The sequence below is a fragment of the Haliotis asinina genome, chromosome 10, assembly GCF_037392515.1.
Source record: "Haliotis asinina isolate JCU_RB_2024 chromosome 10, JCU_Hal_asi_v2, whole genome shotgun sequence".
NCBI classification, from domain to species: domain Eukaryota; kingdom Metazoa; phylum Mollusca; class Gastropoda; order Lepetellida; family Haliotidae; genus Haliotis; species Haliotis asinina.
In genome coordinates, this window is record NC_090289.1 from 18,471,889 (window position 1) to 18,498,324 (window position 26,436).

The 26,436-nt window shown below is 40.8% G+C and overlaps 2 protein-coding genes across 4 annotated transcripts in view; one reads left to right on the plus strand and one right to left on the minus strand.

The window, feature by feature from the left end:
- LOC137298287 (armadillo repeat-containing protein 8-like) overlaps positions 1-26,436 on the plus strand; it is an 801,735-nt gene that overhangs the window by 698,871 nt on the left and 76,428 nt on the right. The window lies entirely within an intron of this gene.
- LOC137298572 (monocarboxylate transporter 12-like) lies at positions 1,788-10,995 on the minus strand. The gene is made up of 8 exons (XM_067830872.1): positions 10,892-10,995; positions 9,320-9,353; positions 7,441-7,630; positions 6,804-6,947; positions 5,277-6,074; positions 5,132-5,182; positions 3,895-4,070; positions 1,788-2,000 (listed from the first exon to the last, which is right to left on the minus strand). The coding sequence occupies exons 1-8, from the start codon at positions 10,993-10,995 to the stop codon at positions 1,788-1,790; spliced, it is 1,710 nt and encodes a 569-aa protein (XP_067686973.1).

The window sequence follows — 26,436 nt, forward strand, 5'->3', positions numbered from 1 at the left end:
GTATAGTTTTGTGATATATTGTAAAGCTAATTTTATACGGCGTTGTGTAAGAGATTGTACCAGGGTGTAAATATATGCTGGAACCATCATTACAAATACATAAATCATAATCAGAAGAAAAGTCCTCCACTAATTTACCTTTAGTGTTTGTAGTTACACTTTCCCAGAGTGGAATGTGCCCATTCAAATCTCCCATCATATACAGGGCTTCGGTAGTTGGTCTTACAGAGCTTGGAGATCGGTTTTGTGAAACGTCAAAGACGGAGAACTATAGAGAGAGCATAATGTAAACACAACGTGCAAAGTAAGTCGCACGGCAACGGCCTGAAAATTAGTAGAAAGTGAAACAGAGCTATGGATAATGTTCTGTTTGACTAGAATGGAAGACCCTCCCGTGGCCCTATCACCCGGAGGTGAAAAGCAATGATATGCCTTGTAATGACGAAGCTCAAAAGTATCTATCTGTTTTAAACAAGTCTCCTGGAGACAGATCGCTAAAGGTGTACGATCTTGGACCAGAGGCTGTAAATCATTTAAATAAGCCCTCAGTCCTCTGCAGTTCCACTGTACAATGTTGTTGGAATAAACTATCTTTTGGGGGATTTATTGTTGATTCACCCTGCACGTCTTTGGAGGGCGACAAGCTATGTGCCCTAGAATCGACGTATTCGGATGCGTCCATGTTTTCAAGAGATCGATATTTGTTGAACAACTGAATTCTATTTTGTGACCCTTTTGGGGCTCTGCCACTTTGTTGTTTTTAAGCATCAGGCTTAGGTTTGGGTGTAGTTTCAGCAATTTGTTGTCTGTCAGCTGTCGATTGAGACTCGGAGCGTGACTGTGAAGATGATTAGAAGAAGACTTTGATGTACCAGCAAGTGATTCCTCAGCCTGAGATGATATAGCAGGGTATAAAAGCTGTGGAGAGTCGCAACTGATCCAGGTCAAGGTAGCTTGGCAGCTTGTGGATGATTTTGTTATTTCAGATTTGGACACAGATGATGTGTTTGCTACTGTAGCATAACTTTCTGTAAGGTCAGATCTCTTCACCAGTTTGTTTTTGCATCAGAAAAAGAGATATTTTGGGTACATTTTATTTTGTTTATTGACATTTGCTCTTTCAAACTGGACACTGTTTCGAAGAAGATGAAAGGTCATCTGAGCAGTTCATCAGGTCATCATGTACATATACATACACTATGTCCATATTTGTGGCATTTAAAACACCTGAGCGGGTTGGGGATGTAGGTCTCAACTTGGATATTACACTACCCTGCCTTCACTGATTAAAAGGAACATTTGGAGAAGAGAAAGAAAACAAATAGTTGTTTGTTTGGAAAGTTTCATTAATTTTTCGGGTCGGAAAACGCTTTACATAAAGCACACCTTGACCTTTCATTCCTGATAAGGGTCATAAGCCATGGTTAGTGTATTATGCTTTATCACCCGGGCTCCCCACCCACCACGGAGTATCACAGGCACAATGCTAGAAACAAGTGGGTCTCCAACTTGCAGCACCATGGATACTCAGATGCTATACTCCAGCGGAAGAATTATAAATACCTAATGCACCAGATTGGTCCATGAGCCACCGCCTTCTGGGCATAAGACTCTAGGCAAAGCTTGGAGCATAGCATATTTCGAGGTATAAAACATATTCAATGAATAATAAGGCCAATACCAAAGATCCAAATTCCAAATCAAATTTGTGCAATCATATATATGTCCACGCACAGGGCTTGGCATGACCAGCCGATTGGATGAACCGGGCCCATTCAACCTCCCGTCTAGGTGAAGTCAGGGCCAAAGTGGTGTGTTGGGCAATAGGAACGCTGTTCTAGGCCCTCAACTACCAGGATCCCTTCCACCTCCGATACAGGGCTGCAACTCTCGGCAAACGGATTGGTGGGCCAAATATCCCCCCGGGTCCACAACGGGGGTGAAGGGCTGTCAGTGTTACCCAGCACCCACCACACGATGAGGTGGCCGTTCACGGGTGCCTGTCATAGAAGAAAAAAGTTACAAGTGTTTTGAAAGGGAGATTTAAGAGGTGGAAATATACCGATATTGGTAATGTGATACATAATACGAGTACTAGTACAGCAGTGACAAGGATGATATACCAGTCTATGGTCAGTGCTCCATAATTTTACACAGCGAAGTAGATATGCAAAAAAATTAAGGCTATGTAACGAAACAATCAATTTTGCAGAATGTTGTATAATGCTGTATGACCTACACATTACAAACTATTGACGAAAAAACCGAAACGTTAGTAAAAAAAACAAAACAAAAAAAAAACACTGGTGTGATTAAAGCATTGTTCGTGTTCATAACACTTACAAAGTCTCAACTTGCTATTTGTTGCCATCTGCCCTGTATTATATATGTATATTGATAAAGTGCAGAAATTCGGACGAAAGTGCGCAAGATAGTTAGCATATTGTATTATCGGGTTATAAAAGTTTTTACTGGGTGACTGGACGTATCTTTATTTCCTACCATATACACTCTTCAAAAGAGAAATGTGTAGATTAGCGGAAAACAAAGATACATGAATGGAATTTGAGCAATGCTTTGCTATCTTATCCATATTTCATGAGAATAACAGTCATTACTGCTGTGCACCAGGTGGTGTTGAAGTCAGTACCTCGTATGATCACATCCAGCTACCACCACTGCCCGACACCTCCTGGGTACAGATCGAATCAGTCGTTGGATGTTTTGTTGTGGAATCCTTCTCCATTACTCCTGCAGCATGTGGAACAACAACATGTGGATTCTGTCGTGGATTACGACGTTGACGTACCCGTCCTATCGATCTGATCCCAAAGGTGTTCGATTGAGTTTAGATCTGGAGATCTGGAGGGGCAGGGGAGGGTATTGATGTTGTTATTGGCCAGGTAGTCCACGGTGGCACATGTTTTGTGGGGCCTGGCGTTGTACTTTTGGAAGAGATGCCGTTGACTTTCAACAAGGTCAAGGACGTGCGGACGGAGAGTCTGGCAGATGTATCGATTGGCCGTCAGATTGCCTTGGACAAGAACAAGTTCCAGTCTGCGTGTGTGTGAGATCCCTTCCCACACCCTAACACTCTCACCACCGAATCTGTCCACTTGTCTGATGCAGTTAGGAGCAAAACGTTCATGACGTTGTCTGTAGGAGATAACGGGATTCATCGCTAAACCATATGCGCCTCCAGTTTGCCAAGTTCCATGGCAGCACTGTGTTACACCATCTCACTCGTAGTCATGTAGTCGTGTCAAGGAGGGGGCAACTTTTGGACGTTTGGCGCGTATTCCTACTTCTAGGAGACGAAAGTTTACAGAGGCTCATAAAATTATAAGCAGACACAAACAAGGTCCAACCAATGTATATTTATACAAAATCAAACTTTGTCTTGTTGATACATATAACCTTTCTAACTAAAAAAAACAAACATTAAAAAGAGAATCGCATTGATGACATGAGCCAGTATCTTAAGTGTTGACAAGTAACATCACATCGTATGCCAGCTGTGAAGATCGATGCTCATGGCGTCATTTCACTGGGTTGTTTGGTCTGGGGTCAATTATTTAATGACCGCGTGAATACTGCTGAGCGCGGCTTTAACAACAAACCAGCCATATCTCCATAGTTCAGGCATTAGTCTGGGCACGTACTGGCAGGTGCGTACGCTTTACCTCATCCAGTTAGCATAATGGGTCACTGTTGTCACGAATATATAATATATAATATTGCGTTTTGTAATTGGATTTCCTATATTACAGACTTAAAAATGAAATACTAAAAGTCATCGAAGATAAATCTTGTATATGTATTTACTTAATACGTAATACTGAGATAAAACCAAAGTCCTTGTTTGTTTTCAGCGATTATCCAGCTGTGTCATACCGTTGTAGGTGTTCCTGCGGAATCCCTCCTAGCTGGAGGGCGCGGATGTTCATCGATAACCACAAGGGTATTGGTCAAAATAGCGTCCTCTCTAAGGAGTGCATTCAGTGGCCTGTCTTCGTGCTTATACACGTCCGAGAGAAGCGCACAAGTACTCGTCACAGAGAGGAGACAAGCTGAAACATAGGGCAGAAAACATAATATGATATTCTAACAGTGCGACTTACACCATTCCAACATGAACAAGTAAATAGTGATGCTTCAGATGTTCCCAAATTCATAATCTATACACAGAGTAATGTAAATTAAAGCAACGTAAACGTGAGTTAATTCAGGGTATGTGAAAAACACATGGAATGCGGGGAACCGCTGTAAAAGAAGACAAAAGTGATCGAAATGATATATGAAGTCAAGAATTATCTTGAACGACTTCATGGTTAAAAGGAATATGTTCAAGAAAAATATGGCCATGATTGTGTCATAATGTGTTTCGCAAAACAATTTGAAATAACAGAAGCAATACTTTGCGTCATGTGGCAAAATTTAAATGTTTAGATGTGGAATTTTCCTGTTATATCCAGCTGACCAGACTACAGACAACTGAAAAATGGACGTAGTGATACAGATACGAAATTGGAAGACGTTTTCTGTCTATTTGACTAACACTTTATGGATGGCTTTAATATAAGTGACATAAATTCACCGTAAATACATAAAGAGAAGTCTAAACATCGTAAAGCCTAAGTATGTCATACCACTGTTCCACTCTGAATCTGCAGGCATAGGTTATAACATCTGAAACATGTTTAGCAAAACTGCCCCCATTACATACTCCCCTCTCGTAAAAGGAAAATTTGAACTTGAGAATTCTCCTTGTGAAAATAGGTATGGTGAAGTGAAATGTCACTGAATATATATGACGACGTGCATGCATGCGTATGTATGTGTGGCTGCTTGTACTAGCCCAGTCTTCAGTTGGTTTCATAGTGCTAGCTCACTCACTCACTCACAGAGATATCATGACACAGGTAAGCATGAATTCCCTACTCAGACATCATAGGGACTCAGAATCGACACTACTACCACGACACCACTGAAGCGGTTATGAAAATAGACCCGAAAATTGACACTCACAGTAATATCAGTTCATTTTATCGCATATGTAGGTATTTGTCTCTGGGATGGTGCACTTTTACTACTTTGTTCCATGTACATACGTTCAGGTTTTACAACTCACCACAGAAGACGAACACCGAATAGTACGATCCAGTCATCTTCATTATTTCAACTGAAGCAAAGAAGAGCTCATATCAAGACAATTGCACACGCAAGCAAACTAACACCATAAGGCATATGTCTCACTGATTTATAGAATATCTTACCTGCTAATGGTGGGCCAATGAGGTTAATCACTCCTGTACCAAACTGAATGCATCCAAATCCATATGCCAGGTTCTCCAGTCCAACTTTCTCCAACGTAACAGGGCCAAGCATAACGGATATCGATGTTAAGTAAGCACCAATGAACACTGAGTAGAGATACCTCCCTTCAGTCGAATGGACCATGAATGGAAGAAGTAGAGTTATGACAGCTGATAACCCACAGTTACCTGACAGCACGAGCACTGATCCGACAGCCCGGTCGTTTGTCATAATACCAACAAGGACCCGTCCTACCAGACTTCCTATTCCTACAAGTGACATAGCCAGGGCAGATTCTTGGTGTGTTGCACCGCTGAAGTTGAAGAAGTCAGCCATGAAGGTCAGGATAATGCACAAGGACATACTAAAACAACACACACCTAATGCAAAGTAAAGAAACCCGCTGTTTGTCAAAATTGTACTTTTAAAGTGAGCAAGAGACTTCATAAACGAGGTAATAAAACTTTCTCGTTTTTGGACAAGTTTTTCTTCCACTCGGGCCCCATGTCTCTCCAGTTCGTAGACAGAAGGCCGAAGAAGCAGACCACATATACATGTGTGAAATGAAATGGCTCCCATCATCATCTGTGCTCCGTTCACACCATACCAGTCGACAAAAACCTGGACAAGGCGAGGATGTACAAGCATTCCTATGCCAACTGCGGCAAACGTTATTCCAGAAGCTATGCTGGTGTTCTCTCGGAACCAGTAGCCAATGTTAATGGTGGTGGTGGTAAAGGCCATACCGCGACCAATACCTGCAACAGTTGAACATAACTGTAAAACCTGAACATGTAACTGTAGGGTAGAGGTCAGGGGTCAAACCAAGTATAAGAACGTAGACATACATCCATTTCGGGATCGTTTGTCGGTGAATGTTGATACCAAACCAAACAAACAATATACGCCGGGTAGCATTGTTGATCTAAACACTTTCAAGGAGGTGCAACTCATCTCTGTGAGCCATGATTCCTTTCAGACTTCCCGTCCTTATCACCATGCAAATAGTATTCGAAAAAATATATGTCACAATTTTGGAGGTTGTTGGATTACGTCCGGGCAGTCATTATGCTCTTTAAATATATTCCACACGGAAAAGCGCCAAAATGTTTCGTGGAAGCTTCCAATGTCATTTGCCAGACTGCTACAATTCAACTGAAATAACCGTATCTTTTCGCTGCAGGCCCGAATGTTGCCGAACAATCTCATCAGCTGAACCAAACAGTAACCTGCCTGATCCGAGTTTAACAACATATATACCAAACCTTCTAATGGAAAAAAACAAGGGCTGGCGGAAGGTAGAGCCACGGAAGGTAGAGCGAGAGCTGACTGTCACCATAAGCCACGGACAAAGAGGCTAGTGACCTGTCGGTCAAAGAAAGCCTGACTTGAAGAGCTAGAGATGGTAGTCAGATACCCCATGACAGGATGAAAGGGACCTGACAGTCAAATTATTATTTAATGTTGTTTGATGAAGTATAACTTACCCAGTATGCAGCCGTAAGTCATGAAAAGAACAGTGCTATCAGACGTAAAGTCACCCAACAGGAAGCCACCAAATGCAGCAAGTCCGGCGATGACGGTAGTTATTCGACAGCTGGTCAAACTGACCAGACAACTGCCAATAGGCCCTTAAAACATATTGCAAGATACAGTATTCTGGGATTTGTTAAACTATGTCCAAGCATGTATACTATGCTATACATATCATTTTGTGAATATGCATAAATGATCTATCGAAACTGGGATGTAAGATAAGGAAGTTGTGATGTAATTATCATAAAAGTCAACTTTCATTACCTTACGAATTTTGATATTTTCCAACTACAAATTGGACAATACGTTTGCACAAACATATAAAAGGAGTCATGTCGCCGATTCCGAAAGTACAGAGATATATATTGTTTTGTATACATGTCGGTATCCGATGATGGATCCGCTTGACAATGGTTACCTCTTGTCAGCGCTGTAAAGCGTGGCTTTCTCAAAAGTAGCACACTTGTCACAAAGGTTATGTACACTATGTGCATCCAAATTATTTACTGTAACTTCACCTGACTCACTCAGCCACACACGTGTCTACATGAGATCCATGTAATGTAGACGTTACTGTGAACGACGTACCTCCAGCAGCATGCATCATATTATTGACAGCCATGAGCCAGGAGAGCCTACCGACGTCATACAGACCGGTGTCCTTGAAGGCCACTAGGAAGACGCCGTTAGAATAGTTGATAGAAGGACAGAACAACAGTGTGAAAAACGAGGCTCCTATAATCGCCCTCTGCCAGTGGCCTTGTCTTGTCTTGATCGGCTGGAATCATCCATAACCGCTGACTGTCTGTATTACGTGAACTGACGGAATGCAATACAGCTAAAGTTGTATCATGCTACTTTACCAATCTGCAAGCCAAAGAAACGATGACTGGTAGGTGTCGATGTCAATTGGGTATGCCGTCAGAATAGGATGAAGCAACATTCTAACCGAATTTTTGCCTCCACGATAAACTATGATGGCTCAGAGATAGCACACAGGTTTTCGAAAAATGTTCTTCGGATGTTCCAGAAGTTCCTGAAAATTCGCACGAGCAATACAATCCATGTGTTATATACTCAGGGCTTTCAGTTGCGCACTCTAGTTTCTTGTTGTAATGTTTTTATTTTAAATTGTAGAAATAATAGATAAACACAGGTGTTGACATGTGATATTATCCATGTTTGACACCAATGTGATAAACTATGAAGTTATGAATACACACATTGCCATTTGTAACGTTGCCCGAAGTACGATATGCTATGTCTGGTATCTCACGTTCTTAGAAAATTACACATTCTGGTACTATTCTTCGGATTCAACACTCTAGAGTGTGGGACCTATCACCAAACACACACAGTCAGCGACCTCAACCACTCACCCATTGTAACAACCACAACCTGGTAGTCTGAAAACTGCTAGTCTAAATCACGTGCTTTGTTAAGCCCTTTGACAAGTGTTAACAGTACACGAATCTATACAAACCTGTAATAAGGACTCCATAGTACGTTACTGCTATCCGACCAAAGAATTAGAATTGATCTTCAGTAGCTCATGCTTGTCGTAAGAAGCGACTAACTGGATGGGGTGGTCAGGCTTGATGACTTGGTTGACACATGTCATCGGTTTCCAATTGCGCAGATGGATGCTCATAGTGTTGGTGACTGGATTGTCTCCTCCAGACTCGATTATTTACACAAACCAGGAATATTGCTGAATGCGGCGTAAAAGTAAACGCACTCACATATATGACAAGACGTGCGATAACTCTGAAGAATTTCAGTCACGGGCAACAGTATGACAGTTTAAAACACACTGATGTAAACGTTACTATACGAAAGATAACAATTCAAATATTTTGCCATAAGTTTCATCAATGTATTACCATCCCGAATTTATTAGCAAAACCATTTTACAAGAAATATTGCGACGTGCCCTTAAGGAGGGTGGTGAAAAACTCGATTAAATTTGTTAGTATGAGTTGTCATCACCATCTGCTTTGAAACAGTCGAGGCAGCGATCTCGCCTTGACGACACAAGATGGTTGTTTTACTATCCCAATCTTGTCTTGAGAACTACATTGATGGGAGGCCTGCGCGACGTATCGCTGGACACTGCGTTGTCCTAGCTCACTACGTACAGTTGTGATACAAATATGGAACGATCAAGGAACTGGATGATCTCCGAAAATGGTTGCCCGTTGACGTCCGAAGATAATGTTTTGAAAGGGGTAATAATATAATATACCCCAAAAGTCCTGCCACCTCCAGTTGTGCCATTCCTAATAAACAACAAGCCGTGGCAATGCATAAACGTTCTAAAAGGTGTATATGCTGTTGTAGATGACATGTACTCACAGAAACGTCTTGTCTGGTCCCGTCAAATCTGACCGAAGTGATGTACCAACACTGCAAGTATTATTTTATTGTCATTTCTGACCACTAGACGTGCTCACCTGGACGTGCTCACCTGGCCCTGCCCACCTGGACTCTGGTCTTGTCGACTGTAACATCAGTAAGCGAAGACTGCATTTATTCATACGTGGGGAGACTGTACTCATATCAGCTTCTTATCCGACATATTTTGTAATTTCAAACTACTGACTGACCCAACTGAAACATCTGTTATGCAAAGTCATTGGAGAGTTATGAAAACCGCTGATGAATCGATTCATATGATGTTTGACCTTAGCTACCAACATTCTGATAATGGGGCGGTAGGGAAGCCTTGTGCTTAAAGCGTTCGCTCGTAACGCCGATGAGTACAGTGTTTGAAGCCCTTTTCTGGTGTTCCCTGTCGTGATATAGCTGCAACATTGATACACCCGACGTACAGTAAGATTCTCCAGATGAGTACAATGTTCGAAGCGCTTTTTCTGGTGTTCCCCGCCATGATATAGCTGCATTGTTGCTAAAACTGGCGTGCAGTAAGATTCTCCAGATGGGTACAATGTTGGAAGCCCTTTTTCTGGTAACCCCTCATGATATAGCTGCAGTATTGCCAAAACAGTATACGTGGACTGCAGTAAGTACATTAAGGGGTAGTAGTGACCTGGCCACAGTTTCTCGAAACAAACTTATCTCTGAGTTTTGACTAAAGTTCGAGTTTTTACTCAAATTTGAGAAAATACATTCCCCAGAATGTACTGACATTGATATTCAACTAAAAAAATAGTAGACAGTTTGAGTTTTGTGGATATACTGCTTAAGGTGTTTATGCATTTTCTAATTTAAAAAATGCATTTAAGTTAAAAAAATCAGCAGTTTCAAATTGTCAAACTCAGTTTGAGATTTGAGTAAAAGGTTTGTTTCGAGAAATCGGGGCCTGATGTTGCATGAAGGCATTCAAGTTGTTCTATTTGTGCCTCGCCTGGAAGAAGGTCACAAGATGTATGTATGGTACTTCATAGTTCGCTTGAAGGGACCTGAAAACAACACCTCACATGTCAACGGAGTTGAGCTACTTACCGGAACAGCGACCAGGTCATGCAAATAGGCACATGTCACATTCTTACATTATGCTCGGCAGATCATGTCGCGTGACTTCAAGCACGTGCATTTTGCATTAGTTAACGGTGTCAATACCTGTGTAGGGCAGAAGGGGGTCATCTCAAAATCAAATATGTCACATAATTTATACTATGTTTTCAAATTGCTATTGCGATATCTTTTCATACACATATAGATAACGGAGAATTTTGATTGTTCAGTTTCCATGAAAATATTTTGAACTTGGAGGTAGTTAGGGGACAGGTTTATTTTCTAGGCATTATTCACAGTCCATTACTCATATTTCTGTGAAACTATGCATGTACACATTACTGAAGTGGGTCTTTGATTTGTATTTTGGGGATTGATCACTTACTTGTTTTCCTCGAATTTTTCAAGATTTCTCAATCACAAAACATCTCTTCTTCCGGCAGGTCAGTATCTAATTCATATCCAAGATGTACTAAGATTGGTCGGATGGACACTTCTCTAATATCATCTAGTTTCCAGTACTCATTTTCAACTGACAATACGTTTGACACAGGCTTCCTACCGACTGACATCAATCTCCCCTATTGCCGAGTGAACAATTTTTTCAACGTCAGATAACTTGAATGTCGTGTTGTAGCGTGATACTTTCCCCTTGATATCCCCCATATCAGTTCGATTGGATTCAAATCGCGATGGTATGGCAGTAATCGTAGAACTTCCTAACCAGCGTTCTTCAACATATTGTCGATGGTATAGGAAGGTGGTGGTTTGTGCTGTAACACAAGCTTATACAACACTAGTTTTGTTACTTTGTCAGGTCTTACGATGTTGTTTCTGTCAAGGCATTCAATGATCTCTGCGTTACGACAGCCTTATGTTGGGCACCGATCATCGGACTCACGGCAACTGTGGTATGGAACATTGTCCGTGACTGCCAAGGACTTTTCTGGAAGTGATCAGTTGTTCTTCTACATACTGTGTAAAGACAGCCCCGTTCTTGTCCGTATGGTAGTCTCTCCCGTCGGTGGATTTAGATTTAAATACCCAATCAAACCCAGGTTGAGCCAGCATGCAGAATTATAAGTCTCTGTCCTCTACCAGCTGGTAGCTTCCGCTTCGGCTCCTGTCTGTCAGGATACTGCCATTGGTAAGATGCTGTATGGGAGGCATTTACCCATGTCTCATCTAGATACACCGGTTCGTAACCATCAGGGCTTATTTTTCTAATTGTTCTCAAGTAATTTATTCTTGATTTTACGATGTCATACCGTTCACACATGGCAAGTTTTATCCCCTGAACACTTTTATATTTATAACCAAATTTCAGCAACAATTTGCAAATAGTATAACGAGAGACATCCAGCTGGTGGTCTTGTGCAAGAATTTGTTTCAGTCGCCGTACCGACACACGCTCATTTTGACGTGTTAGTTTTCTAATTGTGTCCCCGATAAGTCTTTGATCAAAACTATCCAGTTTTAATTTCCTACCAAGTTATGAGACGGTCCCAGGAATGGCCGTAGATGAGGCATGAATAATTCCACTCAACACGCCCTTTGAGAGATCCAAGGCCGTTTGAAATACTTTTCAGAAGCTACAAGTGAATGGCCCCTGTTGTTGTGACTTGAAACAATGACAGCTGTTATAGACAACTTTCTTATTATCGAGTGATAAATTATGACAATTAAAATCCTCAGTGGTACAAGAATTATAAAGCCTCATACCAAATTGGAAACGGGAAGCACTTATAGTTTTAAAGTAAAGTTACCAAACACCGTCCTGAAACATTTTCTGCCAGACTATAGATAAGTATACTACTCACAATTAGATAAGGATCACTAGGTTATATGTGTGTAATTTACCACTAACATAACAAAAGACATAAATTTGACTCAGAAACGTGTTTACTCAGGTTATGAATGAAAATTCATGAACGGCATGAACCTTTATCAATACGGAATGCTTGAAATCTGATAACAGCACCAAAAGGCATTTCATTACAAAATGTTAACAGCAAACCAGAGAAAGAATTACACATTTTGGGGGGATAGTCCATCATTACACTTAGTCGATGAAGTGTCAATACCGGGTATGGCCTCCCCTTGCATCAATGACTGCTTGACAACGTCGAGCCATGTCGTCAATAAGTAACCGGACGTTTCCAAAGGGAAGGTTGTTTCACTCTTCCACGAGGGCATTTCCGGTGTTCTGCCAAAGTCGTGGGTTGTGCTCTACGGCGTGAAAGGGCAACCTGTTCAAATCAGGCGAGCGCGATGTCCATGTGACATGATCTTCAGCCCAGGCCAATCGCTTCCGTCGGTGTCGAACAGTCAGAGGGATTCGAACACATGTCCTTCTCGAGTTGAGACCTGCATTGTGAAGACGATTCCGTATCGTCTGAGTGGACACATTCACCCCGAGGCGTTCAGGAGGTCGTTACGTAGGCTGGTTGCTGTCCAGAAGGGATGGCGTCGTGCCTGAAGAGCCACAAAATGGTACTGACGTTGGGTTGTCGACCTATGACGACCACCCCCATGTCGGTGTGCTGCTGTACCAAAAGTTTGCTGTCGGTTCCAGGCCCTGTTTACATCGCGTTACATCGCTCTGGCTGACGTTCAGTGCATTTGCAACGTCACGTTGTGAATAACCAGCGTCAAACTTTCCGATACATCTGCCCAGTTGTTCTGTCGTCAGGCGACGCCGTACACGTTGAGGGGGCATTGTGTTGATAAACTTGGTGTAAACACTCAAGTGAGTTTGAAATTTTAGAAAGAATAAGACACCCATGCCTGAGTGAAAATCGTGCAATGGCAGCAAAACCATAAACTGTGATGAAAAACGCATTTCCCATGGCATGGAATGCACGTGCAAGTTTGTTGAAGACGTTTTTGATTTGAACTTGAACACAGTATTACCAGTGATGCAGTTATTAATTTTATAAAAAGAAAATATCTATGATCCTTATCAAATTTTGAGCGGTAGTTATAGCATTTCTACAATACCTCAAGTACACTTATTGCCATTGACTTATCAGTATATGTACATTTTTGTGGACATACATCTTTGCTACATTCTCTTCGAAGTATTTACACTGTCAATGGCCAATTTCAGTCATTATTTTGAACATGAACTTTGGTTTGCAAGTTAAAAATAGCCTTCTTTTTAATGCGTAAAGTGTTTTCAGTTCCTTCGCCAGTATCATCAATATGATAATGTTTTTATGTAAGAAGATAGTGAATATTATCTGTGTACATATCTTGCCACATTGTTTTGCTGTTGTATTTCCACAAAGTTATATTTACTATGCCATCATGTAATCCGACATTGTGTTTTAGAAAGGGTTATTATAAATGTATTATGTTGTTTCTGTGAAGAATCTGTAGCGGAAGGTGGTGTGGTGTATTTAATCAGGAAGACATACGTGTCTGGAAATGTTTAGGCCTATTCCCGAATATTATTGGGAATATATACTGTAGGGAATATATACTGATGGGTCATTAGCTGGTCATCTCGGGCCTCCGGAGAGCTCAGTCCAGCTCAGCCTCCCTTATAAGTACATACACTAATATAATCTGTCTAGTCTACCCATGCACTAGTTTCTTAATTCTACGTTGCCTACTTTCTTCCACTACGTTTCATTTATATTTATACCAAGTACACTAGCATGTATCACTACGACATTTATATGTCTATCACATCTAAGACATCTACGATATTTGCCCCTTGGAAAAGAAATTGTCACGTCCTCGTACTATACAGTCTGTGGGCACACGAAAGTTTGATTGCACACACATTTGGCCAGGCACAATTTAAAATGAGGCATCAAAATATGAGGCATCAAACATATATATATATCAACTATGATCACACTTCCTTTAACTGTTACGAGAATATAGATGGTGAGCACCGGCGCATCACACTGCGCTTGGTGCACACACACACAAACACACACAGTTGTCCGTTTCCTTTTTGTCCGCTCTTCCCAGAAATAAACATGAAGATTAAGACATTTCCACACATTCTGAAGTACAATCGTGCCAAGATCTCAATTGTCCCAGACATACTACAGCAACACGGGTAATAGATAAGCATAAACAGAAAGTGGACAAATGGTTTTAACACATTTTGTAAGATCATTCCCTTAAGGAACGACGGGATAAAGTAATGATGACTGTGGAGCTGAGGCTTGGTTGTCATTACAAACGGAACTTGATTGATGAATATATTGTGTCGTGTGATCATAACGTAATAGAAGGTAAGCACGGTATTGACCAGCTAAGATAGACTGTAATTTGTAATACTTAACAAGTGAAATTTTTGTATCGCGTTGGAACAATCAGAATTTCAACATCAGGATCAGAAAAGCTAATCTGCCGATCATACGTTATCATAGCGGAAAAGTAACTTTTTGAAAGCCGAACCGCTTCAGTGTACGTGACTTTAATTTGAGGAGGACATGCTGCTGAGTTCATCAAAGCAATGTGGCAACACTTATTTCTTGTGGTAAGTGCTAATTCCAATTTTGTACCAGATAGTGAAATTCGTTTTCGGCATTTAAACACCAGTAAGATTACAATTAAAGTTATGGCAATTACTGGTAAACACATATAAGATGATCCACGACCTGACAAATGACCCCAATTTGCATACTTGGGAAGGCCCCACAGAACGATCCACTTGAAACAAGAGGGAGACATGTTAGATGATCCTGCGCACTAAACGCATGTGTGACAAGAGAGGCGGTACAACGAATTGGACGATTACACTTGGCTGCTACAGGTAGCTTGACGATTATGCACGTGTAATACATGCTAACCGTGACATGAAATCAACACCGCATATTCCTTCGAATGATAAGCCTGCAATTTCAGGCATAAGATACTGATATTCCACGATAACCTTTAGTTAAGACGAAGACAAATAGATGATTGGGGCATGGACAAGCATCTTAGATATTCAACAATTTCGTTTAAAAACCCAGGAAAATGGCATTTGCTTCGTGAAATGGATCTGTGGTCCTAAACATATTTGCTCCGTATTTTGTGTTGATTCAATTCGTTGGGATTGGGATTCCCAAATCGTGTGTGCTGTAACAATTCATGCGTGAAACGCACGGGGAAAATGAACTTCTCGATATTTATCAGACAACCTGCCCCCCTCTTGTTTCAAGTGGATCGTTCTGTGGGGCCTTCCCAAGTATGCAAATTGGGGTCATTTGTCAGGTCGTGGATCATCTTATATGTGTTTACCAGTAATGACCCGTGAGGCAAGGGATATCCCGGAAAGTCCGAACGAAGTTCGGCAGTTGGGCTCTGGCCATGAAATAAACTCGGAAGCTACATCCCCTGTGTTGTCGTATATAGAACAATACGATATAAGCACCACATATCATATCAGATTAGTGTGAAGATCACTTTTCACAATGGATACTCGGCCTTGCCCGATCATTGAACTTCGCGTACTGCCGGACATAGGCTGTAATCAATGTCCTTACTTTAAGACTCAATCGGCGTTATTTCGTATTTGTACTGCCGATCTGTTTTGAATTTCCATTGTAATTGCTTTGTAGTGATTTCTATTGGTTGTAAACTTCAATGTTAATTAAATGTCGTTGTTCTTTGTTAATGTCACCTATAGTTTAAATTTGCGGAACCAATGTAGTGAAATTACAACTCTGTGCCACAATGAAATACACTGCCGCACAACAAGAAGCAGATGTTCCCAGGCGGAGAGTGTGCACCAATGACACAACCAATGCTCTCGAGGCAGGGTTATCTCTGCAGCGAGTTATACCAAGGACAACAAAGGGTAGGTCAATCAACTGTGAAGCGTACTGCATATATTGCCAAACATTGATGGCGATCTACAGGCCCGAAACGGCCCATGGATTGGACAGAAAAAAGGGAGATAAATCTGCTGCCATTTTTTTGCCGGTAGGGGATTTTATGAGAACCGCGAAATATGGTCGTATTAGAACAGAGGTTCGTAGGAAGATATGACAAGTAACCTCTGTGGGAAGAGAATGGTATTGTAACAAAAATTCATGTCTGTTCTTGGCTTCAAATACCGAGATAATCAATTTCTCAGCCATCACAGTGATTCCAGCCAAGATACCAGCCTTATGCTGCATAAAATTAAGATAGCCTACCTTTTGTGCAGTCAGCTTCCAAGCTACAGTATCAGGTATAACAGTAAATTACGGCACAAGTAACGTCAGTCATGTTTACAGTCGCCATCTTGATTTCCCTGACGTCACGTTTGCGTGTCATGTGACCTTATGTCACCTATAAATAGAGCTGTCAAGGTTAAAGTCGGGGCGGCACATTTGACTTCTCAAGCAAGGTAGGGTTCCAGGGTTACGTCACAGCTTAATTCTCATTTTCGCATTATGGGACTGTATTACTTTTAATTAACAAGGATATTGTTAACACTTGGTCTGATCTCTAAGTATCTAGTTGTAGTTAGGTGATTATTGTGGTTTTATTTTTCAACCTTGTTCAGATCCGGATTCATTCCGGCAGATTCATTCCGACGGATTATCCTTTGCTTATGGGAATCAAGTGTACAGATTACAGATACAGATACACTCACAGTCACAGTTGTCCATTGCAAGTCAAGTATGATTTATCGCCAGAAGGAAATATTACAGTTTAATTTGATGTATGACAGTCGCTGATTGTCTTCGCGATGCGGGGGGTCCAAGGTCATTCCGACATGCTATGTTGACCTTATCAAGTTACAGTCTCTGCTGAGGGTTTCTTACACAGGGGATTATTGGAATCGTCTGCAGCCGAGACATACGTTTTTCAATGCAAGTTATAAGTGGGATTTAGCCTTATTCATACTCGTATCACATTTTGACAGCTGTTGGAGGTGTGGCCTCCTTGTCGTTCATTCCGGATAGCGTGACTACCGGAATACGTTGTTTACATTATCTGGATCCAGTTCCGGTTGCTGCAAGTTCATTCACTTTCCAGTTTATTGTACAGTTTAATTCATTTAGCAGCCATGAGTCTCAGTCAAGACTGCCAAACAGCAATGCAAGACTTCTATAACCACGAAGATACGGGTTGACAAGCAAAATATCCCGTCCTGATGACAGTCCAGGTGACAGTTTCGAGATCGTGTATTTTCAGTTTAGTGCTCATTAAATAAAATCGTTATTGGAACTTTATCTATTTGTTGTGTGATCCTTCTGCATATCGCCAGTTTCTTCATTCTTTGTATGTTAGGTCCTTGTGATATATTTTCACTGAACTTCGTCTCCGAACTCTGGTATTTATTTTGTCACATTTTGTGACTGGTGGCAGCATCCATTATATTTGTGAAGTTTGTCTACTAGTATTTTGACTAGTCCTTGGAAGTTCCGTTACAGTATACTTGTGCTTTTGTTCTTTTTCTCTTACTCTCCAACTGGCCTCATCCGATAATGTACTACTTGTGACCAATTAATTACCTGTCGATGTTGATGTCATCTTTTGCATAATACTGCATGCATGGCATGTACGTCTCCTCACTTTGTTGTAATCATTTACATCAAAAATCCGTAAAGTCATATGTTTCCGTGCTACTTCGTATCACATACCTCTATTTCAGAGATGGCTCAAACTCGAGATATTTGTCACAGGTTGTTTGAAAACACCATTCCTAAACAAAAAATGCACAGCCACAAAATGGCTGCTTTACAACATATCCTCCATCGGGTGGGACAAGAGAAAATATATACCCCACAGATGTAAAAGAGAAATAGTCTAGTGTACATAATATTTACAGCCATGAGTTGGATGATGTCTTATCAAGACCACGCAGCATTTGCCAGAACAATCCCAAATCGATAATCTGACGTTCGGCTTCAGTTAGTTCCACGTGCCTCCCATCATACAGACTTATGGCAAGTGTATGGTGTTATTAGGGCCTATGTAGCGGTTGTTGAGATGTAGCAGCTGTTGGGATATTGTCTCGTAACAGGCGCGTAGCGAGACCATTTATTTCATGTTAGACTGATGAGTTGTAGAACAACTGTGACGAACGTCGTCAAGGACAACTTAAAATTGTGAAGTAGTTAACACACGTATTGACCCTCTGTCAAAATTGCACTATTGATTGTACTCTCGCGGTACTGTATACTATCTTTGGCGCGTTAGTCAAGAGTGGTGACAGTACAGATGCGATGTTACAACTTCATATGTTTTTATTTTTATATTGAGTGGACAACATCACCAACTCCCATACGTTTTGTGGACTTCAAATTTGTTATATGACTTGCCATATCGACGAAATTTGAATAAGACAAACATACGTAGTGTGTTTTCATGTGACGTCACCATGTCTCGCTACGACAACATGATTCACGTGCGCTGGCTTGGGGTCGGGCCGAGTGCTGTGAGCTATCATCAGGGGCAAAGTCATTTCCCAAATCAATCTAAGTAAACTTAGTCTCAGTGTATTTCGTTACACTCCACCACTGAGTCTAACAAAACCTAGTGGAAGGTCGCATCAGGTAACCTTTGAGCGACAAATGACCGTCCAATCAAACGCGAGACGGTTAAATAGATTTAACCAATCAGACAACGGCTATTATTTAGGGATCGGAGGGACTTTCAAAATATTCAGGTCACTGACACAGATCTCTACAGAAAAAAATCCGCATAAAACACAGTTATGTGACCTGCAATATATACGCGTTGGGGTTTCCGTTGACATGGTTACCATTAGCTAATAGCTAAGATAACATCCTTGAATATTGCCAAAAACACTATTTTCACTCTCCGTTGTCATGGTTGTACGTACGCCGTGTGCATCATCCGGAAGCGAGCGTACGCTAAATAGCATTCGGAATCGTTCGGGTACGAACCTTTTCGAGATAAAAAGTTCAAAAGGTATGTGCAAATGTCCACTTTCGCGATTTGGTAAGCTGTGTTCTGATTGGTCAGTCTCAAAGGTTACCTGACGCGACCTCCCATAAGGTTTTGTTAGACTCAGTAGTGGAGTGTAACGAAAAGACCTGAGAATAAGTTTACTTAGACTGTTCCCCAAATAATTATGTGTTCCAGTGACGTTGAAATGAATCCTGGTCCCCTGTCTCTGGAAGATCTCCAGAATTCTATTCTTAGTGAACTCCGCAATGTGAAAGATAACCTCACTTCCCAGATCGTTGATTTAAAAGGTCAAATTACCCTAATCCACGCTAAATGCGACAAACTGGAGTCAACTGTAACTGAACTGCAGAAAGAGGTAAATGACATCAAGGGTAATTTTGAGGTTATGTACAGTGACTTTGACGCTATAACTGACACGGTGGACTCAGCTGATGAACGTCTTGCTCGTATGGATGAGGAACCTGATAAATTAGAAGCTTTCAGCAGGCGTGAAAACAGTGGGCTAGAAGCTGGAACCAGCCAATAGGACAATAGCCAAAGCTCGGACCACATTTCACACGGATCGTCTACACAGCTCACAGATATTTTTGTCTTTTCTGCACTATGTTGGAACATTAATGGCCTAGTAAACATGGTAACGAAAATGTTAAAGCCTGTTTAAGCAACTTCAAGATAGTTTGTCTTCTCGAGACCTTTGTCAGTACACAAGTAAATCCACAGTGGTTTGATGACTACGATATTTATGAAAGTCCAGCTGTAAAGCTGTCGGAACATGGTTGCTTGTCTGGTGGCATTTGTGTCTGTATCCATCAGTCACTCTCACGATTTGTAAAAATAATCAACCCGAATGTTCACAATCTACTTTGCATAAAATTTAAGAAAAAAACGTTTTCAATTAATAAGGACATAGCTTTGTTGTGAACATATATCCACCAGACGGGTCGTCATATTACGCTAGATATAATACTGATTGTCACAAAAATCAGATTGAAACTTTCGTATTAGAAAATCTGACTGATCTCCAGGACTCGCATACAGTTCTTGGTAACATGAACAGGTGACGGGAATAACGTTCCAGTTGAACTCGATGAACGAAGTGCTGAACACATGCAGAGAGACACTCACTGCCATGATGATGTCTCTGTGTCAAACCGGAAGTCACATGACAAAGGGATCAATAACTTTGGGCGTATACCTCTTGACTTTTGCTATGCTCTACAGCTTTATATTGTAAATGGAAGAGCTGCCTGTGACATGGAAGGGGAATGTACATATATAGGCCAGCAGGGTGGCGGTGTTAATGATTATTTTATATGCACTCCATCTTTCTTTCAGTTTATTGAGAAACTATCACTCCCCATTAGAACTGACCTGTAATTTCTCATGTACACTCTCCAGTAGAAATCCCTCCAATCTAGAAGAGAAAATTGTGTGGAAATTGTGATTCACTCAAGGATACATTTTATCCATCTTGCGACCTAAATTATCTCTGTTGCATGATGTAATCACCGATATGTTAGATACTGATATAGAACTAGCAATACTCGACTTTGTCAAAACTATTTTAGAAACCGCACAGTGTATGAGGAAGACGATTAACCCTGACAGGAAACCTAAAGATAAACTTAACAAAGAGTGTAGAGCAGCTAAACGACGTGCTAGAAAAAGCACTTAGAAGATGTATATATAATCGTTCTGATAACTATCGAGTTTTATATCGTAGGGAAAGAAATAAATATAAAGCTTTTTGTAGACAATTCAAAACAAACCAGTGCAAAAACAACCTAAGAAAGTTTAACGACTCTCTCCATAACCCATCCCTATTCTGGCAACGAGTCCGCTCACTCAGACAAAAATCAGACCCCTGTAATCAGGTATCAAAATCAGAATGGCTTGTCCATTGTAAGTCAGTCATTAAGAATGACAGTATCTTCCAGATTATCCAGCATGAAGATATCTCTACAGACGACTCACCCCCTACACTCGATGATATAGACAGACGGGTGCTAGACTGTCATATTACAGACAGTGAAATTTCGAATGCAATCAATATTCTTAAATGTGGTAAATCACCTGGTCCTGATCTGGTTCTTGTAGAAATGTTGAAATGTTCAAATTCTGAAATTCTGCCTTTTCTTACTAAATATTTCAACAAAATATTCATTGATGTCTACTTTCCAAAAGTCTGGACACGCTCAATTATTGTTCCAATTCATGAAAAGGGAGATGTAAACAACTACAGAGGTATATCATTGATGAGTATTTTAGGTAAAGCTTTTACATCTATTCTCATTAATAGACTTACACTGTGGACAAACATGCACGTTAAAATTCCCGAATGTCAAGCAGGATTCAGAAAGTCCTATTCTACACCAGATCATATCTTCACCATATATGTAATCATTCAGAAATGTTTATCTCGACGCAAATCTAATTGTGTGTTGCATTTGTTGATTTTAAGAAGGCGTTCGACTCAGTTGACTGTTCCAAACTATGGTCTTAGAAATGCTTGCCTGGGAGGCAAAATGTACACCATGATTACATCATTATACTCAAATATCAAATCGTGTGTACGCAGTCAAGATGGTTTATCTGATGTTTTCGACAGTCCAATCGGTTTAAGGTAAGGATGTATTATGAGCCCTATCCTGTTCTCTTTCTTCATTAACGTGTTATCTTTCGATGCATGGTAAGCATGGTGTCCTGTTATTTCCTGACATTATCGAATTTTTTACGTCACTTTTGCAGATGATGTAATTCTAGTATCTACCTCAATTACAAAACCAGTTAAACATACTAGAAAGATATTCTTTAGTATGGTCGCTATCAGTAAATCTTGAAAAAAATTATATTGTTGTATTTAGAAAAGGTGGTCCCCTCTCTTCGAAGGAAAAGTGGTGTTTTAATACTAAACCCGTTAATCATGTCGCAAATCATTATAAGTACCTTGGTGTAAAACTTTTCTTTACTATGGATTGGACACATTGTGCCGCAGATTTAGCTCTCAGAGCTAAGAAAGCACTGTTATACCTCATGTCCCTCTATAACAACGTTGGCTTCCTTACCCACAACGTGTTCTTCAAATTATTTGATGTGCAAATTCAGCCTATTCTTTTGTACGGCTCTGAAATATGGGGCTTCAAACCTTTCCAAGCGCTCGAAATGATACACTTACTGGCTTGCAAGAAAATTTTAGGCGTCACACAATACATGGTATGGGGAGAATGTGGGAGATTTCCAGTTTTCATCAGTGCTCAAATTAGATTCTTAAAATACTGGCTAAAGATAGTACATTGCATTTCCTACAAGATGCTTCTACATTTAGATAATAACGGCAAAGAAACTTGGGCGTCCCACATAAGGAACCTTCTTTGTTCCAAAGGTTTTGGTATTGTCTGGTTAAACCAATCCGCATGTAATGTGAGTGTTTTCCTGAACCAGTTTAGAAATCGCTGTATATGTATTTTTCAACAAGAATGGCACTCGAGGTTAGAAGAAAGCTCTCGTTTTGATTGTTACAGACAGTCTAAATCCCTTTTAGAACCAGAAAGATATTTATCCCTTGTGACTACAAAGAATCTGAGACTGCTACTTGTAAAGTTTAAATTAGGGCTATTAGATCTAAAAGTAAATGAAGGAAGAAGACTATCCACTGACAGAAATTATAGATTATGTCCATTTTGTAAAAACATCATTGAAGACGAATTACATTTTCTTGTTGAATTTCGAGTCTAAGACAAAATCCGTTCTGATTATCTCTGAAATATTATTACATACAGCAATAATTCAGCATTTTACAATATTGTTTCCTCATGCGATGTCTCCATTTTAAAAGATTATCACTGTATATTCATCATGCTATTATGTTAAGAAAACAATTGCTATCCTGACAGTAGTAGCTTCTGGCAATAGAGCTGCGGGTACTGAATGAAATCAGTTGTTCCTTTAAAGACCATTTGCTGTGTTGCCTGTTGCCATATGCCTTCTGCGTGGTAACAAGTTTATCATGTGTAGCGGATATACACACTCGGACGGTCATATGATGTCAAGAATGCTCACTAAGTATTGAGTGAGATTCACGACTCGTTGTCCATCTTTCTGACTTTCACAATGTAATCTGGGAGTATTATTTCAGCAGAAAAATGTTGTGACATACTCTTGGTTATCGACTAAGCTTTGTGTGGTCTCGAAAACTCTGGTAAGAATCATTACGAAAACGTGTTATGAGCACCGCCAACATTTAGATGAAGGCAAACGTTGATAAGCGTATGTGATGTAAATGTTCTCATCGCATTAAGATCACCCACACATTACGAACAACAAGTGGTAGATACTGCGAGTATCAGATGACTCTTCAGTTTCTGGTAGGATCATTCCCACATTACAATCAACAAGTAGTAGATAATGTGAGTATCAGATGACGCTTCCGTTTCTGGTAGGATCATCCCCACATTACAATCAACAAGTAGTAGATAATGTGAGTATCAGATGACGCTTCCGTTTCTGGTAGGATCATCCCCACATTACAATCAACAAGTAGTAGATAATGTGAGTATCAGATGACGCTTCCGTTTCTGGTAGGATCATCCCCACATTACAATCAACAAGTAGTAGATAATGTGAGTATCAGATGACGCTTCCGTTTCTGGTAGGATCATTCCCACATTACAATCAACAAGTAGTAGATAATGTGAGTATCAGATGACGCTTCCGTTTCTGGTAGGATCATCCCCACATTACAATCAACAAGTGGTAGATACTGCGAGTATCAGATGACGCTTCCGTTTCTGGTAGGATCATCCCCACATTACAAACAACAAGTAGTAGATAATGTGAGTATCAGATGACGCTTCCGTTTCTGGTAGGATCATTCCCACATTACAATCAACAAGTGGTAGATACTGCGAGTATCAGATGACGCTTCCGTTTCTGGTAGGATCATCCCCACATTACAATCAACAAGTAGTAGATAGTGCGAGTACCAGATGACGCTTCCGTTTCTGGTAGGATCATCCCCACATTACAAACAACAAGTAGTAGATAATGTGAGTATCAGATGACGCTTCCGTTTCTGGTAGGATCATCCCCACATTACAATCAACAAGTAGTAGATAATGTGAGTATCAGATGACGCTTCCGTTTCTGGTAGGATCATCCCCACATTACAATCAACAAGTAGTAGATACTGCGAGTATCAGATGACGCTTCCGTTTCTGGTAGGATCATTCCCACATTACAATCAACAAGTAGTAGATAATTTGAGTATCAGATGACGCTTCCGTTTCTGGTAGGATCATCCCCACATTACAATCAACAAGTGGTAGATACTGCGAGTATCAGATGACGCTTCCGTTTCTGGTAGGATCATCCCCACATTACAAACAACAAGTAGTAGATAATGTGAGTATCAGATGACGCTTCCGTTTCTGGTAGGATCATCCCCACATTACAATCAACAAGTGGTAGATACTGCGAGTATCAAATGACGCTTCCGTTTCTGGTAGGATCATCCCCCACATTACAAACAACAAGTAGTAGATAGTGCGAGTACCAGATGACGCTTCCGTTTCTGGTAGGATCATCCCCACATTACAATCAACAAGTAGTAGATACTGCGAGTATCAGATGACGCTTCCGTTTCTGGTAGGATCATCCCCACATTACAATCAACAAGTAGTAGATAGTGCGAGTACCAGATGACGCTTCCGTTTCTGGTAGGATCATCCCCACATTACAAACAACAAGTAGTAGATAATGTGAGTATCAGATGACGCTTCCGTTTCTGGTAGGATCATCCCCACATTACAATCAACAAGTAGTAGATACTGCGAGTATCAGATGACGCTTCCGTTTCTGGTAGGATCATCCCCACATTACAATCAACAAGTAGTAGATAGTGCGAGTACCAGATGACGCTTCCGTTTCTGGTAGGATCATCCCCACATTACAATCAACAAGTAGTAGATAATGTGAGTATCAGATGACGCTTCCGTTTCTGGTAGGATCATCCCCACATTACAATCAACAAGTAGTAGATAGTGCGAGTATCAGATGACGCTTCCGTTTCTGGTAGGATCATCCCCACATTACAAACAACAAGTAGTAGATAATGTGAGTATCAGATGACGCTTCCGTTTCTGGTAGGATCATCCCCACATTACAATCAACAAGTAGTAGATAATGTGAGTATCAGATGACGCTTCCGTTTCTGGTAGGATCATCCCCACATTACAATCAACAAGTAGTAGATAATGTGAGTATCAGATGACGCTTCCGTTTCTGGTAGGATCATTCCCACATTACAATCAACAAGTAGTAGATAATGTGAGTATCAGATGACGCTTCCGTTTCTGGTAGGATCATCCCCACATTACAATCAACAAGTGGTAGATAATGTGAGTATCAGATGACGCTTCCGTTTCTGGTAGGATCATCCCCACATTACAATCAACAAGTGGTAGATACTGCGAGTATCAGATGACGCTTCCGTTTCTGGTAGGATCATCCCCACATTACAAACAACAAGTAGTAGATAATGTGAGTATCAGATGACGCTTCCGTTTCTGGTAGGATCATCCCCACATTACAATCAACAAGTAGTAGATAATGTGAGTATCAGATGACGCTTCCGTTTCTGGTAGGATCATCCCCACATTACAATCAACAAGTAGTAGATAATGTGAGTATCAGATGACGCTTCCGTTTCTGGTAGGATCATTCCCACATTACAATCAACAAGTAGTAGATAATGTGAGTATCAGATGACGCTTCCGTTTCTGGTAGGATCATCCCCACATTACAATCAACAAGTGGTAGATAATGTGAGTATCAGATGACGCTTCCGTTTCTGGTAGGATCATCCCCACATTACAATCAACAAGTGGTAGATACTGCGAGTATCAGATGACGCTTCCGTTTCTGGTAGGATCATCCCCACATTACAAACAACAAGTAGTAGATAATGTGAGTATCAGATGACGCTTCCGTTTCTGGTAGGATCATCCCCACATTACAATCAACAAGTGGTAGATACTGCGAGTATCAGATGACGCTTCCGTTTCTGGTAGGATCATCCCCACATTACAATCAACAAGTGGTAGATACTGCGAGTATCAGATGACGCTTCCGTTTCTGGTAGGATCATCCCCACATTACAATCAACAAGTAGTAGATAATGTGAGTATCAGATGACGCTTCCGTTTCTGGTAGGATCATCCCCACATTACAATC